The sequence below is a fragment of the Sus scrofa genome, chromosome 4 (assembly GCF_054392235.1).
Source record: "Sus scrofa isolate SSC_HxYL_T2T_F1_AM1 chromosome 4, Sscrofa_HxYL_maternal_Yorkshire_Landrace_v2.0, whole genome shotgun sequence".
NCBI lineage: Eukaryota > Metazoa > Chordata > Mammalia > Artiodactyla > Suidae > Sus > Sus scrofa.
The window spans coordinates 121,056,256-121,070,329 of record NC_139386.1 but is presented as its reverse complement, the minus strand read 5'-3'; the positions used below and the strand labels follow the sequence as shown (position 1 = coordinate 121,070,329).

At 35.2% G+C, this 14,074-nt stretch overlaps 1 protein-coding gene across 6 annotated transcripts in view; it reads right to left on the bottom strand.

The window, feature by feature from the left end:
- Positions 1 to 14,074, bottom strand: part of COL11A1 (collagen type XI alpha 1 chain) — a 526,061-nt gene that overhangs the window by 65,913 nt on the left and 446,074 nt on the right. For 5 of the 6 annotated variants that reach the window (XM_085023829.1, XM_085023830.1, XM_085023828.1 and 2 more), the window contains 4 exons: positions 11,197 to 11,250; positions 7,888 to 7,995; positions 7,413 to 7,502; positions 7,102 to 7,155 (listed from right to left, as the gene is read on the bottom strand). In XM_085023829.1, coding sequence (XP_084879955.1) covers positions 7,102 to 7,155; positions 7,413 to 7,502; positions 7,888 to 7,995; positions 11,197 to 11,250 — 306 coding nt within the window. Of the gene's footprint in view, positions 1 to 7,101; positions 7,156 to 7,412; positions 7,503 to 7,887; positions 7,996 to 11,196; positions 11,251 to 14,074 lie in introns of those variants that run through there. The other variant, XR_014844630.1, reaches the window with a different exon arrangement.

Sequence of the window (14,074 nt, the reverse complement as noted above, 5' to 3'; positions counted from 1 at the left end):
TCCACCAGAAGTGCTTAACTGGAAAGAACTCACAGAAAAAGAAGCTAAAAACTATAGAAATATGTCCCCAATTTGTGATTTTAAATAGCAATGGGAACATAGCAAAATTAAAAACTTTTCAAAGGTATGTAGGAATTACATGAATTATAAGCACTATAATATCATGAAGTATTGTTATTTTAATATTCAACATTAACCACTACATACAGGTCATTTGTTTTCTTCAACTTAGGAGTATAAAATATCTATTTTTATAATTAATTACTTTATTAATTTATTTATTTTTCTTTTAACAGCCACACCTGCAGCATATGGAAGTTCTTGGGCCAGGAGTGGAATCAGAGCTGCAGGTGCAGGCTACAACACAGCTATGGCAACACAGGATCCAAGTTGCATCTGTGACCTATACCATAGCTTGCGGTAACATGGGATCCTTAACCCACTAAACGAGGCCAGGGCTTGAACCTGCATCCTCACAGAGGAAAGTCTCGTTCTTAATCTGCTGAGCCACAACAGGAATGCCTATCTATTTTTAAAAGGGAGGAATTTACATTTCTCTAATCAGTGACCTTCAAATTTATCTTAGCTTTATCCTCTTCTGCAGCCCTTTTCCCTAAACTTCCCAATGGTAATGAAACAAAAGTCAATGGCACCAGTTAATTTGCTTGAAGCAATGAAAATAGTGGTTATTTCTCTAATTCTTCACACACAGAAGAACACCAGGTAAAGACTTTCTCTGATTTTCACTGCCTGTTTCATATTCTGAGGCGCATTTGTAAAGTAAAAGAGGTAAACAGAGAAATCATCTCATCAGCATTCAGATAAAAAGCAGCCCACTAGAGAGAACAAACATAAACACAAGTTCTATGAACCAGAGCTGCGCAAGTAGAAAGCAAAAAAGAAAAAAGTCTGCCCTACTCTTTTTAAAGCCAAGTTGACCTTCAAGGTAATACTAGTATAAGATATTTTTCATTCTCTGGATTATATATATTTTAGATTAGATAAGCTAAAAATTCAGATTAAAAATATCAAGGATTACCAGAATTTAAAGCATAAATTCTGAATGATTGAGTCAAAGTCCTACAATATCTCAGTCTTTGGTCATTGATTCCCTCACCATTTCTCTATTTGCCTATCCTGATTGGATGTCAAATTAGCCCCCTTAGGTCTACCTGAGTCTCGATGGGGAAAATGTGCTTTAATTTTAAAAAGAATAGCACATGATCATTTATTCAATACATGTAATTCTTCTAAAAACATGTCTAGCCCCTTGTTGGAGGAATTTGTAAAAGCCAGTGAAGAGAAGGTTCTCTGCACTAGGATGTAGAAAAAAAAAAATTAGAAGAAATAGGAGCTATGGTAGGAAGGGCATTTAAAATCCTAAGGGTAGAGGCAACAGGAAGTAATAGCACATAAAGAGTAAAAGGGAATCATCACGGGAGAGTCAGGATATAAGAGTCGTTGGAAATGGATAAAGACTGATATATTGCACAGCTGTGAAATCTTTGACATTTACATTTTAGCAGCTATGTATCTGGCCCCTCTCATATACATTCTCCATGTGAACTCCCACTCCTCCCAGGGGAAAAAAATGAAATGTGGTTGTTAAGGACAGAGGGCTTTTACTAGCACACTGTGATATTTCTTTTCACCGCCTCATTTTTAGAGAAATATCTGTTGGCAACATGAAGATTCCATATGAGAAAAGAACGCATGGAGGAGGGATCACGAAGGGAATACATTTTCCTTGATTTTGTTTTCTGAAAATATAGGTGGTAGGTGCAATCGGAAAATTTGTTTGCATAATATATTTGTATATATTGTGCATGAGCATAAATATAGAATGTTAACTCTGTTTGTGTTCAACATAAGAGAAAAACGTCGCACTGCCTTCCTCTCTTGCTGTTCAGCCCCTTGCTTCTTCCTGCCTTATGTGTGTGTGCATCAAGACATTCACTTAGTGAGTAAACCCCCCGAGATCAGGAAACATGCCCTGCTTTGATGGGCGCCTATTACCAGCTCTTGTGTACATCATCGTGCATACAGTGACCACTTGGTTTTTGCCAGACTTTAGAAGCCCGAAGTCACAGTACCCTGTTGGGATACTTTTGTTTGTCTCTAGCAGGGGCACTAAAAACTTCTCAGTACACATTCAATACCAGTAGCCAAACCTTCAGAGAACTGTGACCTTGAAAGACCAGTTCTTTGCTAAGAGGACAAACAGTGATGAACACTTCGACTATACCTAGCACATAAAAAACTGGCTTCTTGGAGTTCCCATCGTGGCGCAGTGGTTAACGAATCTGACTAGGAACCATGAGGTTGCGGGTTTGGTCCCTGCCCTTGCTCAGTGGGTTAACGATCCCGCGTTGCCGTGAGCTGTGGTGTAGGTTGCAGACGCGGCTTGGATCCCGCGTTGTTGTGGCTCTGGCGTAGGCCAGTGGCTACAGCTCAGATTCGACCCCTAGCCTGGGAACCTCCATATGCTGTGGGAGCGGCCCAAGAAAATGGCAAAAAGACAAAAACAAAACAAAACAAAAAAACAAAACAAAAAAAACCTGGCTTCTCATAGATAACGCTGATTTTCATTTATAGCTCTAACTCCAACATAATTCCTTTGGGGAAAAAATCATTGTTTTCACCTTGCCGCCTTTGTTCTATCTTTTAATATATTGCTCATTATTTACTATGTCGTTTTATCTATTTCATATCCATTTTTCCTCAGTAAACTATAAACTGTATGTGGGAAATGTCCACCTAAAACTTCATTAACCATTAAACATGAAACAACATGAAAACTTCAGCTTAATAGATTGGCCTAGTCAAATATTTATTTAATTATAGTTTTTCATAAGAAAAGACTTTTAGAGGCTTATATAGAAGACATAAGTAAAAGAATATAAATAAGAAATGTTAGGTAAGAAAAATAAATAGAAGTAATTTTTTACTGGCAAAAAAATAGGACCAACAATACTGGTAATTTAATCCTAGAGACTAAGGCTTTTCCAAATTGGATGTCTATGGTTTGGATTCCCAATTGGATCCATCTATGGTTTATGAAGTCAAAATAATGGGTCTTGCCCAGCATTTTAAGGAAGTAACTATGATAAAGTATAATAGATAATACTGAAATACATCATATGTGCTTTTGTATAGAGTTGAATTTCAAAAAGTCATAAAAAAAAGCCATAAAGCAAGGAGTCATCATCTCTATTGCGCCCCAAATTTGACTCCATGATTTCCATAGCCATAGCAAAAAGACAAATTTAATTTTCATAACAGTTATGAGAAAAACTAAAGCCAGCTAAATGCTCAAGAAACTACAAATACTTTTAAGGCTACAATTAGTAAGAGATTTTTTTTCTGAGGATATTCATAATAAGAGCCTGCATAAAAATTTTGCATATCCTCAAAAAGATCCTTTTTGTTGATACAACTGTACACATAAGAGTTGCTCTAAATACAACCCAATGGCATCACAGTTAGACCTGTCAGAGTTCACTAAATCCACTACTGCAAGCTGTTATAACAATGTGATGCACATAACCTGGCCTGTGTTTCCAACTGAATGGATTATAAATAAAAAGAGTGGATGCAAAATATACCTATAAATAAATAAATACACACAAGCATGACTGTTAAACATATTTTGCATTGTATGGGTCAGAGTATTGAAAGGGTATAGTGTTTAAGGTGCATAATTGTGACATGCACAAACTTCACAAAAATCTTACTATGAACAAGAACTGCTGATAAAAATCTTGATTAGGGCTTTTAGTTTTTTTTTAGTTCACTGATGTCTTGTGAGAATTTATTATTACTCCAGTATTCTAGAAATACACAGCACAAACATTCTCCTTAAGAATTATATTCTAGGAGTTCCTGTTGTGGCTCATTGGTTAACGAACCCGACTAGTATCCATGAGGATATAGGTTCTATCCCTGGCCTCACTCAGTGGGTTAGGATCTGACATTGCCATGAGCTGTGGTGTAGGTCTAAGATGTGGCTCGGATCTTGTGTTGTGTTGCTGTGCAGGCTGGCAGCTATAGCTCAGATTCGACCCCTAGCCTGGGAACCTCCATATGCCATGGATGAGGCCTAAAAAGACCAAAAAAAAGGGAGAGGGGGGAGAGAGAATTGTATTCCAGGATAAAAAAATGTTAAGGATTCAATAGTATACCAAGAAACATTTATGGTTAATAAATACCTGTACATCTGTTTAAGCAGTTTAATCTCTGATTTATTCAAATTAAGCAGTGGTTAAAAAAGCACATACAGGAATATTAAAGCCTAGTAAGCTATAATGTTCATTCCTATAACTCTTTTCCTTCTGATGAATTTTTCACCGAAATAGAGAAGGGCGAAGAGGACTTGATAAACTGAAACTGAGAGACAGACAGAGAGAGTTGCAGAGAGAGAGAGAACTTTATTATGCAGACGGTTACAAAGTAAGAGATACACATATCACATATCTGGAAATGAGTCTATGTCATGTGTTATGGATTTTTGTTTGCAAAGGCCTATGCACTTGGGCAAGGTGTTTACCTTCACTAAGTCTCAGATCTCTTGCTTTTAAAAATGGAAAGATAATATCTGCTAGGTCAGGTTGCAAGAATCAAGATAACAATCATCAAGTACTTAGCATAAGAGTTGAAAGAATAATATTCTTAATAATTTCATTTCCCCTTTCTATTTCCTTTACCATCTACATTCTTTATTCACATCTTTTTTTCCTCAGAGAACTTAACCACTTAAATATTTTTCCGTTAGTATGAATAACTGTTGAATCTCCATCCCTCTATGTTCCTATGAATTTTAGTTCTGCATTTGCCATTACTCGGTCAATATCCCTCAGGTAAAGTTAACATGAGACTGATATAAATTCAGTCCTATCTCTTACAGAGCCATGGAGTTCTGCAGGATAGTCATGCCTTCATCCTTTATGATTTACAATTTCATTGTCTCTCGCCAACTGACTGGATAGTTCCCTCTGATATTTCAATGTCAGTGTCAAATATCAAAATAGAACTTCTTTATTGCCAAAGAAGTCACCACTCCTTCTTTCTTTCTTTTTTTTTTTTTTTTACTATCAATTGAAAGGGAAATCCATAACAAGTCTTGAACTTCAAAAAATAAGAATTAACATGAACAAGTTTTTCTGAATAAATTATAGTTTACAAACATAAAAATCAAAAATGTTGTTTTAATCTTGGTAATTTGGAATAAAAAAATTTCAAAATCAAATTTCACATGTACATAACTGCTTTACATGGAGTGAACTGAGGCTTGTTTAGCACTTGCTATGGATTAGGAGTCATCATCATGAACCTCCTCACTACAGTTTACAGCCATTACAGTAAAAGCATAAAGAACTAATAACTGTGGAGCATGTCTTTCCTTTCGGTGTGGTTCCTTTCCCAGCAACTCTGAGAAGCAATTTTAATTGGTTGGTGCCTGCAGAATTGGATATGTTAATTTATGATAAGAATAGGTTTTACATTCAAATAAACTCACAGTGAGCAACTGTGGAGCATTTCTATTAGCAAAATAAAAAAGCCTCTTGATTCAATACAAGGAACTCACAGTCTAAAGAGAGAGAGAAACAATCATACTCTAATGCAATTTTTAAAATACAAGTCATAACGAAGAGCACAGAGGGTGAAGAAGTTTCACTAATAACTGAAATGGGAGCAAACTGTCCAAAGATGACTTTAGAGAGATTTAACATTTAAGCCTGATCTCTAAAGATTGATAGAATAATTTTTCCGACAGAGAAAAGAAAAATGGGGTGTCCTGGAAGAAGTATACAGTATATTCTCCGTAAAGCATAAAAAATCATGGGAGTATGAGAAGCAAGAAGTTCAATGAATTAAGAAATTGGGTAGAAACTATTACATCTGGAATGGATAAACAATAAGGTCCTACTGTATAGCACAGGAAACTATCCAATTTCCTGGGAAACCATAGTGGAAAGTAAGATAAAGAAGAATGTAAATATATGTATGATTGAGTCACTTTGCTGCATAGCAGAAATTGGCACAACATTGAAAATCAACTATAATAAAAATATATGTTAAAAATTTGGTAGAATTAGAGCATAAGCTTTAAGGAAAATAAAATAGATGATAGTGATTGGAATCAAGTTTTGAAGATAACTTGTTGGTCATAACAAAAAATTTGGTTTCCAAAGGCAGCATGGGACCACGAGATATGTATAAGCAGAGGAATGGCATAGGTAAGGATGTGTATTAAGCTTTAACTCCAGAATCAGTGGGCAAAACTAACTGAAGAGGCTAAGAAATGGCATCAAGGAGATAAGTTAGGACAGTATTAAGCAAGGAGAGAAAGGAAAGGGACTGAACAAAGGTGGTAGTAGTGGAAATGAAGAAAAGGGGACACGCAGAAATATTTTGGAGGTGGAACTCATTTGACTTCAACTTGTTATATTATGGAAGTTGAGAGATTAGTTAAGGCAACTTTCAGCTTTTCGGATTGGTGAAATAAAAATGGGGGATGAGAAGATACCTCAAAAATTGGCATTCTGGCTGTTATTGGTAACTTCATAAAGACAAGATAAAAACGACGGTAAATTTATGGAAAAATAAGGCTGTATCTATTGCTTTCTGAGGAATTGATATGTATTCTCAAGAAAAAAAAAACCTGAGGTCAAAATCTGATATTTACTCACTTGCCAATTATTTTATGAGGTTACACTGACTAAGAAAAGCACTCTAGGTAATATACAAAATGGATATATGCCTTTCATATTTATGGGATTTTTTAATAAGCTTTGATAACATTCAAGTCTCACCAAGCAGTCAGAATCAGACAAAATATAATTTATTACCGCAGGTATTGTAAGAGGCAACGTAGCTCCTTCTACCTCCTGACAGCAGTGGTAAATATTTTCAATCATCTAAACTCTTCTGTTTCTGCACTCATTAGAGCATGCAATTAGTAGAAACCAGGCATTGACTGATTTGATTGACATGTGTTTATTTTCTCAACCGCACACTGTGGGATCACAGCATGAGAGTAATGAAAGAAGAGCTTCAATTTGCAAGCATGGATAGCTGGCTATTTATTATAATCATACTTACAACTGGACCTGGTGGGCCCTGGGGACCTTCTCCTCCTTTCAGTCCAGGTGCACCCTGGGAAAAGGGGGAAAGCAAAGAAAACGAATCTATGTGAAGTGAATATTAATAGAAGGCGATGCATGACTGACAAAACGAGAATGTTAGGAAATGTTTGCAGACACAAATATATATTGCTGTTTGACTTATGACAATCAATGCATATGCTTACATACTTCCCCTTAATTACTCATGAATCTTCATTTAATTTAGATCTAAAAAATGCTTCTAATAAGCAATTTCATTCACATGTTTTATGAATATGTTAATCATACCTGAGCTCCAGGAAGTCCTCGTTCACCTGGAAAGCCACGTAGTCCTGCTGGTCCATCTTTCCCTGAGACACCTTGAGGACCTGGGTCACCCTAAAGAATATAACACACATCCATCATAAGGAGAAATTTCTACATGTTCCCACAGACAAAACTGGGATTACTCGCTGTGTGTAAAGCCTGAATACCATTTAATAAAGAGAGTGCTGTGTGGAATGTCAGATATTAAAATGAACTGACTACTATCTACAGTTCAGAGTACATATAAATGGATGGTTTTATGGTCAATGGAATGTTTTCCTATATTGTTCAGTCAAGCCTTGAAGTACAATAAACTGAATGTTTTACTGATACATCTTTCTGACTTTCATGTAAATACTATGCCAACATTTAGACAATCTATGAACAAGTAATGAGGAGCTGCAATGAAAAGCAAATGGATGTTTTCAGCCAAGAAAATTCCTTGAGCATAGTGTACCTTTGCACCTTCTTTTCCTGCAGCACCAGGAAGACCTTGCTCACCAGGAGGGCCAGGAGGGCCAGGATGCCCCCGTTCACCTATTGGACCAGTCTCACCAGTTGGTCCCTAAATTGGATAAACTTCATTAGATTATTCTCATGATTTTGGCAAAGATAATACAAATCCAAAACAAATATCACTCCTTTTCACAAAAGTTTATCATTTTCAATTACTTTTATGATGTCCTAAGAAACACTTCATATAAAACACTAAAGAAGTCTGAAAGATTATGTGTAATCTTGACTAAAACCTGAGAATATAAGGGAAATATATAGATAAATTCAAAAAGCTGCTTTTTGTTTACTACTGGGATTGTTTCAGAGTGAGGCCAGACCAAGTATTGTTTTTGTTTGTTTGTTTGCCTTTTTGTCTTTTCCAGAGCTGCACTCACAGCATATGGAGTTTCCCAAACTAGGGGTCTAATTGGAGCTGCAGCCGCCGGCCTACACCAGAGCCACCGCAATGTGGGATCCAAGCCGCATCTACAACCTACACCACAGCTCAAGGCAACGCCGGGTCCTTAACCCACTGAGCGAGGCCAGGGATCCAACCCTCAACCTCACGGTTCCTAGTAGGATTCGTTAACTACTGAGCCACGATGGGAACTCCCCAGACCAAGTATTGTTAAAACTGTTTTTTCACTATGATTTTATCCTCTTCCCTCTTTTTATATATGGTGTCAAATAAGTTTAGAAGTAAAAGAGGCAGTGGTACCACACTGGTAGCTGTTCGATGAATCACTGGTTGATAGTAAGTTCAGGTCCCCTGGAACCCAAATAATCAAAGTGATTCTCTTTGGAATTTCTGTGATTGGAGCCCTCCCTGTTGTTAATCTATGTTCACTTGACAAGTCCAGAGAATGTGGCAGGGGGATCCTAAAGACCAGGAGTTTGGGTTGGCAGTTCCTCCCAGCCAAAGACTAAAACAAATAGCCCACTGCCTTAAATTGCTGCAAATGCCAAAGTGAAAAATGTCAGGTCATTTATGTGTCCCCTGAGTGGTGCTGTTTTGTGGTGCTAGAGTTTAATGAGCTTTCAAGTGTAAATAGAGAATGGTGACCAGTTGCTCTTTATCTCCGCTTAGAATAAAGCAAAATGAAGGATTTAAGTTAAAGATATATAAAGGGAAAGTTTCCAGAAGCTAAGGTCATTAAACAGTGGAATGTATTACTGAAGTTGCTTATGGAATACCATTCTCTGTTATTTTTCTAAAAATGCAACAGATTCTTACCTTTTGATCTTGGATAAGGAACACATTTGAGCGTACATTTCTAGGTTTAAATTCCTTTAATTTTATATTGCTGAAAGTTTCCAATTTATCATTAATGCATAAACAGTTTCCCCTGAGGAATTTTTCCTTAAATATATGATCAGAATTTTAATAGTAAGGAATGCAAAACTGACCCTAATTTAATGGTTATCACCACTGAGACAAAAATGAGCAGTGATTCACATGACTGCACAAAAAGAAAACAAAAAAACCCCCAAAAAACAGAGTATCAAGTATTACAATCAACATTGCTTCTATTAAATCACTTCCTTTGTCCTAACCTGAAGATATGGTTACATTTGAAATAGGCTATTGAATTTTTTTCTTTTTTAGCTGCACCTGGGGCATATGGAAGGTCCCAGGCTAGGGGTCAATTTGGAGCTACAGCTGTCGGCCTATGCACAGTCACAGCAATGCCAGATCGGAGCCACATCTGTGACCTACAGCACAGCGCACGGCAATGTCCTATCCTTAACCCAATAAGCAAGGCCAGGAAGCAAACCTGCATCCTCAAAGAGACCATGTCAGGTTCTTAACCTGCTGAGTCAAAACGGGAACTCCAAATTATCTTTCTTAAAAGGACCAATAAAGAATAATAATTGAATGAATATGCATACTAAGTAAAACATCTGCTACTTTCATGCCTTAAAGTAGGGAGACAAAAAAGGACACAGTTCTCAGAAACCAGATGTCTGCATTGGGCAGAGATGAATTTTCAAAAATGTGTGGTCCTGAAACATCCAGTTACACGTCAAGATGTTTACATTCTAGTTGTGACTAAACCGATTTCTGTACATGGATATGTAACATAATAGGAATCATTCTTTCAGTTAGCTTTTTTTCACAGAAAAATTGTTAAGTTGTTTGGAACAAAGACAAAGAAAGTTTGAAGGGAGTTTTTTTTTGTCTTTTGTTTTTTTAACAAAAACCGATAACAAAAGGAAAGCTGAGCACACACAGAGACACACACTACAGAGAAGTATGCAAAATGAGTATCCTGTATACTGTTTTTTCTTTATAAAATAGAAAAGGCAATTCCCTTGGTTCAGGACTGATATCTGAAATAAAAGGGATCAACCAATCCAATAATTCTTCTTTTTGGTTCTATCACACATATCCCTAGAAAGAAGATGTGGTTTTTGTTTTCGTGTGTGTGTGCTTGATTACAATGCATTAAGAACTAAGTATAGGTTGAGAAAAGACTATTTAAAGCAATTAAATAATTAAAACACATTCAACTGCTCTTGCTTTTTTGCTTTAAATTGTTATTAACCTTCCAAATGAGTAAACTAAATGTGTTTTGTTCATTCGACACGTTATGGCAGTATAAAAACATTGTTTTCCATCCCAGTGAATGATATGCTAAAAGTATTTAATACTATAATTCAGGATATTGCATCAATATATATGAGATTCTTTCTGCCACCTATTTTGAAAAAGCTACTTGTCTTTGCCATTATTTCAAAATACTCAAAGATCATAAACTAACATTTTTTTACTGATAGAAATCACTGTTATGAAGATAAAAATTTTAAGAAATGTAACATATTACAAATATTAAAATTTTAGAAGAAATTTTATTAAAAGTTTTACATTTCTAACATATTAAACCTTTAAATCTAATTTATCCTCAGAAAATTGAAGTCATTGTATAATTTGAAATCACCAAAAGAGAGTTTAAAGTATTTTGGCATTTTTAGCAGATGATTCCATGATTAGGCCTTCATTGTGAACTTTCTGGATTATTTTCATTATTTAGTTTATTCATCTCTTTTATGCATTCAGGCAATTGAATAATCGCTTTAGCTAACAGTTGGCTGAAGTTCATTTGATGTAAGCAAGTTGCTTATATTTAAATGCTATCCAAAATATAAAAACACACAGTTTTTAATTTAAAATTTTTCATTATAAAATGAGCAAATTTTGTACAACTTAGACAAGGTGAAAATGCAAACAGAAAAATAAATCTTCTTAGGGAAATAAAATAATGGATCTTACCTGTGGTCCAACAACACCTCCTGGTCCAGGAGGGCCAGTCTTGCCTTGAAATCCCTAAAGAAAAAAACAAAAACAAACAAAAAAACCCCAACATCTGTAAAAGCTATATAGGACACAAAGCATAAATTAAAATTATCTGAGATAGCTGAATAATTCACATTAAAATAAAGTCATCTTAAGGCTAAAAATACTTATTTTTAAATGCCAATGAGTTATTATATTTCAGTTCTCTTTAAAATTAACATTTATCACCTTTGCTATTTCAGCTGTAGTTCTATGATTACTTTCATTAAGCTTAAAAAGGAAAATAAGAAAATGGGATGAAGCTAGAACAAAAATGTGTTCTTGGCCCTCCTTCACTGTGTCAGACAACATAGACATTTTAACCTAGAAACATTTATGGATGACATAAATGATGACTTAGACATTTAAGAAAGACATTTAGACAGTCCACTGGTTCTTTATACAGACGTAAATCTACAGTCTGTGATATTAATGCATTTCTCTTTTCTGCATTCCACAATCTCACATAATAAACAAGATATAGAAATATATTTATAGAAAGAATACTTCACATGATTTATAATCATTTCAACATTTTATCAGTGTACTTTCTTAAAACCCCAAAGAATATTCTTACAAAAGTACCTGGCACATAATGAAATCATTAAAATAAAATCCAGTAGATTTGAGTGCATGTACTCACTAAACAGGGCCTTTGGGCATATATTCTGGTATCTATATTTCTCTAGACTCGTGAGTTATTCATTTTGCGTGACTGTATTATGACTGGCAAGTTTCGTTCTCTTGTGAGGTACTTTACATTAACAGTTGGAAAAAGATTCCAAATACTGAGAGGAAAACCTGCCAAAGAACTGAATTAAAGCAACAGTATTTGCAAAAGTTTTATTCACCATAACGTCGAATTAGAAAGAAGTAAGTTAGAAAGCAAATGGCAGAAACTGGCCCCAGGCTTGTATCACAACCTTCCAGATAATTGTGATTAAATTACTTATAAAAATAAAACTTAAAAGAAGGATAAAGGAAAAGAATCTGTATTTGTAATTATCTTCATTGACATTATAGGGGAAGAAAACAAATTTCTCCTACTCTTAAAATAGATTAATTCTTAAGACCATCAGATTTCTACTTGAACTATCACTCAGGACAGCAAAATAGATCAATTCAAGGGAAATATATCACAGAATTTATTTAACATTTTATAAACAAGGTAGTGGCTTGACTGCTTTATTTTAACTCTTCAGAAACTTTCTGATTTGGAAATTTGCACACACTCAGGTAAATATATATATATTTATAAATTTATGTATACATTAAACATATATATTTATAAATTATATATGTGTAATTTCATATTATATATATATTTTTTTCTTTTCCCTAAGAGCTAACAGCACCCTCTTACTCATGATTTGCTTACAGAGTTTAGTCCCACATCCTACCTACTCCTTAGATGATCTCAATAACTTCCATGACCACAGTTGTTGTCTATATGCTGATCAACTCCTCTGCCACAAACCCTTTCTCAACCTCTAACCTCTAAAATTCTCTCAGTAAGTGCCTACTGACATTCCCAATGCCTTCCCTTGTTTTCTTCTCAACTTAACATTCTGAAAATTGTTCCCACTAGATGAATCCTTTCCCTTCATTTTCTGCTTCTGCTTTCTGCCTTTATTAACCTGAGTGACCTCAGATCTCAGACTGTCCTTCAGTGGTCAGGCTCAGTCATCTAATCCTACCACATCATCTCAGAACCTCTCTGAAACCCAGCTTCTTCTCTCTTGTCCAGTAGACCTGTCTTATTCAAACTATATTCAACACTTCCCTTGACCACTGCAGTTTTTCAAGACAGGTTCACTCACTTGCCTACTTGCTACCATTCTGCAGAGGCAAATCTATTCAACTCTCTGCTAAACATATATAATGAAATATCCATTATCATGTCTATAAAATCTAAGCCCAGTCTGTCACTTTGGTCACCTCTTTTTTTTGAAGACACGTCAGGCTTATTTTCTCAACTTTTCCTGAATAGTCATGCACCACATGTTAACATGGCCTATTCTCTATGTCTAGATTATTTTTTACCCAATTTATAGTCACAAAGTTTGACATCAAGATGTAAACCCAATTCAGAACTTAAATAAGTTGGTCTTATAAAGTTTTTTCCTTAGTAACTGTGAGTTGAATTATTATTTCATAGTAATTAATTATGAAAATCAGTTTATTAAAAGTAAATGGTTAACTGATGAAATCCTGTGAGAAATCTGCTACCCGGACTTGTACTCAGACATTCTAAGAGTGTGCTAGCATATGTGAGTAGGAGACAGATTTGCAAGGATCTGGAAAACAGCATTGACCATATGCCTGCTCATTCAAAACATTTAGAGTGTCTGCAAGTATCTAATAAATCTGACACTAGGGCTCTTACAAATAAACTATGTATAAGAAAATGTTTATAGATCAGAATGGAGTGTGATTGTTTAATATTGTCATACAATAAGACTGTACTTGCTATTTAATTTTAGAATAACAAGTTAAATTATGTTTCAAAATCCCGGAAAACAGAAATGGATTTTATACATGGGAGGTAAAAAAACAACTCTTATTCTGATCACTTCTACGATCAATGCTGGTTTGGACTTGTGTTTCTGAGACAAACGTTGGCTATTTCAGTATAATGAAAGCTATATCTCTAATTATTCCTAGGAGCCTTAAAAAACTTTAAGTCATAAGAGGTCAGAATGAACCTTCAACCCAAGGATTTTGGAATGGGTACCAATATCAAATGTAACAGAATAATTTCTTCTTTAAAATAAGGAAAGACATATATGCCAAAATATAGCTGCCCTAGATTCTG